Below are 5,834 nucleotides of genomic sequence, written 5' to 3'. Positions count from 1 at the left end.
CTCAGTTCATATGTTTTTACTAAAGATAAATGAAGTCCTCTCTGTGCTACATCAGAGCAGTGGGTATTTTACTCCAACACATTTGTCCTGTCCTTTAATGACATTCTGAACTGTAGGAGCCATCAAAGGAATTACCAAATATCTTTCAGCATCAAAACTCATGATGACTCTACATGATGGAGACCATGCATGACTGAGATAAGCTACAGCAGCTAGCCTAGCACTTTAACATCCTTTTTCAGAAGAGGAAGCACCATGAACAAGAATCATTACAAGGTGTAATTGAAAAGATTCATTTTATTTTGAGGTAAATACAGTAACATGGGGGACATGAAGTCAATGCATGTTTTCTTAGTGTGCAAGTGTGTGTGTGTGTGTGTGTGTGTGTGTATGTGCAGATGCTGTGAGCATAGAGAGATGTGTGTGTTAATAAGGGAGCTTCCTGTTGATGAGAAGGCAGAATGAGGTGAGCGCTCCCCCGAGTTTGGACGCCTCACTGCATGATGTAGGGAGCAGGGTGTAGCTTGTAAATTTCTGGAAGGCCTGAAAGAGAAAAAAAATCAGACCATCATGAGGAGAAATACACTATATTGCCAAAAGTATTGGGACACCCCTCCAAATCTCTGAGTTCAGGTGTTGTTTTTCAGGGGTTGGACTCGGTCCCTTAGTTCCAGTGAAAGGAACTCTTAATGCTTCAGCTTCATACCAAGACATTTTGGACAATTTCATGCTCTTTGTGGGTTGGGGATGACCCCTTCCTGTTCCAACATGACTGTACACCAGTGACCAAAGTAAAGTCCATAAAGACATGGATGAGTGAGTTTGGTGTGGAGGAACTTGACTGGCCTGCACAGAGTCCTGACCTCAACCCCACAGAACACCTTTGGGATGAATTAGAGTGGAGACTGTGAGCCAGGCCTTCTCGTCCAACATCAGTGCCTGACCTCACAAATCTAGAGGAACGGTCAAAAATTCCCATAAACACACTCCTAAACCTTGTGGAAAGCCTTCCCAGAAGAGTTGAAGCTGTTATAGCTGCAAAGGGCGGGACAACTCCATATTACATTCATGTGCAGGTAAAAGCAGGCATCCCAAAACTTTTGGCAATATAGTGTACCTTATTTCTATCAGTGTTAGGTTTGTTGGATCATCTGAGGAGAAGTCATTGTGTAGACATTAGCAGTGTGCTTCTCTTCGTTAGAAATGAAACATCAATATTTACCAAACGTTTTAATTTATAGATTAGCTTCAGATCCTATCAGTCAGTGAAGGCCTGTTGCAGTGTGTGGTGTAAGAATGATGTGGACACTCACAGAGACACTGTTTGGACACTCGTCCTGCGTGGGGTGCAGCAGATAATCCAGTTCACCTGCACCGCGTACGTACACGCAGTTAGCAGCAGCGTCCTCCGGTACAGACAACACGTTATAGTGATGATCAGTCAACTGCTCCATCACCTACACACATACACACACACACACACACACACCTTAAATCAGCCTGCAAACATATTTTATTTCTTATTTTTCTTAATTCCAGCACATACATTTTATCCATTTATATTTAATGTTGTGGAACATTTCTGAAACATCTCTTACATCCTGTTATCACTTACATTACAGCAGCTGTAAACAGTCATTCCCTCAGCATGCTCTCTTTATTCTCTCTCTCTCTCTGTGAATTTGGAAACCTTAAAGTTCCAGCTATAGCCCTGACTGTTACTAGAGACTCCTTCCATACATGTTACATAAACGTCTCTTTACAGAAAACTTGACCATGTCAACAATAACAGACTTATTTTAAATCCAGTTATGTGGAGTGAACACATCCCTGTAGGTTTGAGATTAAGCAATGATGGTGAAAATTAAGTTCCTGGTTTGAACACTAGATGTCGCTATTGTGTAAAACTCCAATTTCCATCTTTTTCCTTTTTTTTTTTAAAACAGATGAGTTAATCTCATGGTCCAGGGGCCTTCAGTCTTCTCACAAGGGACCTTGTGGCTGCAGGCTTTCATTACAGCCAATAGGAGACACACGTGAGAGCTGATTGGAGACCAAGATGAACTGATTAAATAAGTGAAATCAGACTGGAATGGTTTGAATTAAAGCCTGCAGCCACAACAACCCTTTGTGGATAAGATTTAAGTCCCCTCTTCTACCACAGATCAACATTCTTCTTCTTGTAGTCTACAATCCTCAAAGAAATATAATTTGTCCTCTGGCTGCAGCTTAAATCCTGTAGGGTACGTAAATAAGGGGCTTTAAGTAGTTTTCTTCAGGCTCCGCCCCCTAGGCTCCGCCTCACATATTTGTTCACTGGCCGCAGCTTAAATCCTGTAGGATATGTAAATAAAGAGCTTAGAGCAGTTTCCTTAGGCTCCGCCTCATGCATTTTTTCATTTACTACACCTTAAAACCTGTAGAGTAAATAAATAAGGATCTTAGATCAGTTTCCTCAGGCCCCGCCCCCCTAGGCTCACGCCTCATGTATTTGTTTACTGGCTGCAGCTTAAATCCTGTAGGATATGAAAATAAGGAACTAATGTTTCTTAGAGCAGTTTCCCCAGGCTCCACCCCCTAGACTCTACCTCAGGTATTTGTCCTCTAGCTGCAGCTTAAATCCTGTAGGATATGTAAATAAGGAACTTGGAGCAGTTTCCTCAGGCTCCGCCCCCTAAGCTCACTATTTTATTTAATTTCACTATGCTGATGCTTGATGTTCTCTGAATCACAGATTCAACGATTTTACTTGCTAGCTAGCATTAACATCATTAATATCAACCTCTGTGCTTAAAGCCACCTCGTCTGACTGACCACACCCGAGGAGAAGGTGTGGAGATGTAATCTGATGATGTTCTAACACACTGGACAGGAATCAGACAGACTGCTCTTAAAGCTAATGAGGTTATAACATGGAGCAGGGGCAGGGATCGGATTGCAGCAGCATCTGCTATTGCTATCAGTACACACACACACACACACACACACACACACACACACGAGTGGAAGTGGACAGCGTCAGGATCTGCTCTAATGGAAGTTGATGCACATGATGAGATTAAGTTTAGATCTAGTCAGTTCAACAATCCAGGAGTGCTGCTTAAACAGGGCCAACACTCACACAACACACACACACCACACGCACGTGCGCACACACGCATACACACACACACTCACTTTTAGAGTCCTCCTTGCACTCTCACTGTTGCTGAAGATGATGGTGTCAGGACCTCCCATTGAGCAGATGTTCTTCAGACGAGTGCCAGCAGATACAGGCACTGTGGACACAGCAAAGTCCTACACACACACACACACACACAGTAGTAAGTGCTACAGTACAATCTGAATACTGAGGGATGTCTCTGAAGGTGTTGTTGAGTGATGGTTTGAGTATAGAGATGGTTTTATACTCTGTGTCTCACTTGCTAATGAATCTCCTTTGGCTTATGTTCTAACTGTTCATTCTGACCACACCCCCTGGGTACGTACTGTCTACCGATACTGCCCCCTAGTGTGTACACCAGTCACTACACCTAGCCAGATGTGTAAACAGGAAGTAACACCCGTCTTCAAGTCAAATGGTTTTATTCTTTGTTATTATGCAAATGTATTTCTGAGGACTGAATCACTGAAAGTTGAAGTGCTGTAGGATCTTCCTGAGCTTCTTCACCACACACACACACAGAGCTGAAACCAGTCCAGGCTGGTAATCGCACTGCGGAATCATATGGGCAATGATCTGCATGATAAGACAGGACGCAGTGAGTGTTAGGAGTGTGTTATGGGAGCTGCACACAGTCCTGACCAAGCTGGATTGAAACACACAGTGTAAATCCTGCAGAAGTGAAAGCTTCAGTTAACAGAAAGTGGTGTAGATGGAGAGCAGTTCAGCTGATGCGGCAGATTAAACTTCACTACTCACAAAGAATAACATGGAGAAGCTTCTGGAAAATACATTTTTAACTCTCTGACAACAGGAAGCCGTGTCAAATCAGAGCGGTCAGTGCTGAACGATGAAAAATACAAACTGGTTTGACCCCCAAAAATGACCAGCATTAAACAAGTCATTACGGACGCTGGGAAACGGCCGTGTGAGAATCCCCGCGCTGCTGCATTAGCAGGGTTTATCTGGATGGAAAGTTCATCCTGAAGACAAGCTTTCAGTTCGTTCTGAGAGGTCAAGAACCTTACGGTCAAACACGTCCAGCAGGAGATCTTCTGCGTCCTCTACAGCATGTGTGAAAGCAGAAGCAGAGCTGATCCGATGCCATGTGCTGGTTGTTTTATTAGCGGAATAAAACATTCCACTGAAATGAAAGCCATCCCAATTTAAACTGAGGAAGTGAAAACAAAAACAATGCAGAAAGAGAAAAACCCTGACTGGGAAAATGATATTAATGCTTCATGATCAAAACATATGGACAGCATGAACCATCTCAGCTGAGAGGTCAGCAGTACAAACTGATGCTGAGAAAGAAAGCTGTGAGCTAGAGAGAATATTTAATACCAGTACAGTGGAACCTCGGCACAGGAATTTAATCCGTTCTTAAGGTGAAAATTTCTATTCAAATGAATTTCTCTATAAGAAATAATGTAAATACAGATAATCTGTTCCAGCCGCCCAAAAATATGACCAATATAACCGATACGAAGCGTATGTAAACTGTATGGCTGCTTACAAAGAACTGACCCAAGCCAAGCATTCCATGTCAAGGCTCCTCACAGGAAGTCGTGCCACCAAGCTTGGGGTAAAAATAGAACAGACCACCTACACCACCAATCTGTCAACAAAAAAACACCTGAAAATCACCTAGCTTTTGAACGCATGCTGAAGGGAACGTTGGTATCGTGGGTTGACTCTTTCACAACAGCTTAGACTGAAATAATTCGTAAACTCACTTCACTCGGCTTTCCACTGACGCTAAAAAGTTTTGAACGGCTCCCAGACGTGTGTGTGACTTACCCAGAGTTCAGTTCGGTTCGTTCGTATGCTGAAAATACTTTGTATGTCGACGCAAAATTCAATTCTAAAGGCGAAAAGTCATAAGCAGTGGCGGCCGTTCAATAGGGGGTGCTGAGGCTCCGCCACCTTAAAGTTAGCCAGAGAAGAACGCTACTTCAACACGCTAATAATAATTATATATTTTAATAACAAAATAAAATCATTTAGTCATACTTCTCCTCTGTTAGTCATATTATTTATTTATAAAACAGTCAGGTACTGAATAATGTGGAAGTCAGTGAGGACATTCCTCCTCATGGTTCTACTGTAACTGCTGAACAATTCCAAGAATAATCAGAGCAGACTAGATCATTATAAGAACCGGACACTTTTTTTGTGTCCTGTCTTGTTTTGGGTTTTTTCTGTACTTCCTGTTTCTGCACTTGTCTTGTCTTTGCACTGTTCGTACCTGGTTGCACTTTATGATGCTACGACAAACTTTCTGTCCCTAGCTCTGTGTTGTCGTTTCTGTTCAGTAGCTACATGTCGTATGGAGGATGTTGAATAGAACATTCCAGAAAGAGTCAGTGTTAGAGCTGGAGTCATGTACCTCACATCACTCCCTGGAGCAGTCAGTTCAGTTCCAGATGGCGTGAGTGAGTGTAGTTTGAGTATAATATGGCTTGTTGGTGAGTAAAGTGATGTATTTACGTGTGTGTGTGTGTGTGTGTTGTGGAGTGTAGTTTGAGTGTAGCTTCACTTTCCTACCCGAAAAGTGTTAGCGAGGATCTCAGCTCCACGCTGGTTGGTGTGTTTGGACAAACCGACGAAGAACTCTCTCCCGGTGAAGAGAACATCACTGCCCTCCAGCGTGGCTCCTTCATCCTCCATG

At 42.9% G+C, this 5,834-nt stretch overlaps 1 protein-coding gene across 1 annotated transcript in view; it reads right to left on the bottom strand.

Moving 5' to 3' along the window:
* Positions 1-277: 277 nt before the first annotated feature.
* ddah2 (dimethylarginine dimethylaminohydrolase 2) overlaps positions 278-5,834 on the bottom strand; it is a 14,407-nt gene continuing 8,850 nt past the window's right edge. The window contains exons 3-6 of the mRNA XM_058407372.1: positions 5,711-5,834; positions 3,178-3,297; positions 1,314-1,457; positions 278-543 (exon numbers count right to left, since the gene is read on the bottom strand). The exon at positions 5,711-5,834 is cut by the window's right edge and continues 50 nt beyond it. Coding sequence (XP_058263355.1) covers positions 427-543; positions 1,314-1,457; positions 3,178-3,297; positions 5,711-5,834 — 505 coding nt within the window. The 3' untranslated portion in view covers positions 278-426. The remainder of the gene's footprint in view (positions 544-1,313; positions 1,458-3,177; positions 3,298-5,710) is intronic.

Source organism: Hemibagrus wyckioides, linkage group LG14 (genome assembly GCF_019097595.1).
Source record: "Hemibagrus wyckioides isolate EC202008001 linkage group LG14, SWU_Hwy_1.0, whole genome shotgun sequence".
Taxonomy (NCBI): domain Eukaryota; kingdom Metazoa; phylum Chordata; class Actinopteri; order Siluriformes; family Bagridae; genus Hemibagrus; species Hemibagrus wyckioides.
Note: the sequence above shows the minus strand (reverse complement) of the source record. Positions and strands in the feature narration are given on the sequence as shown.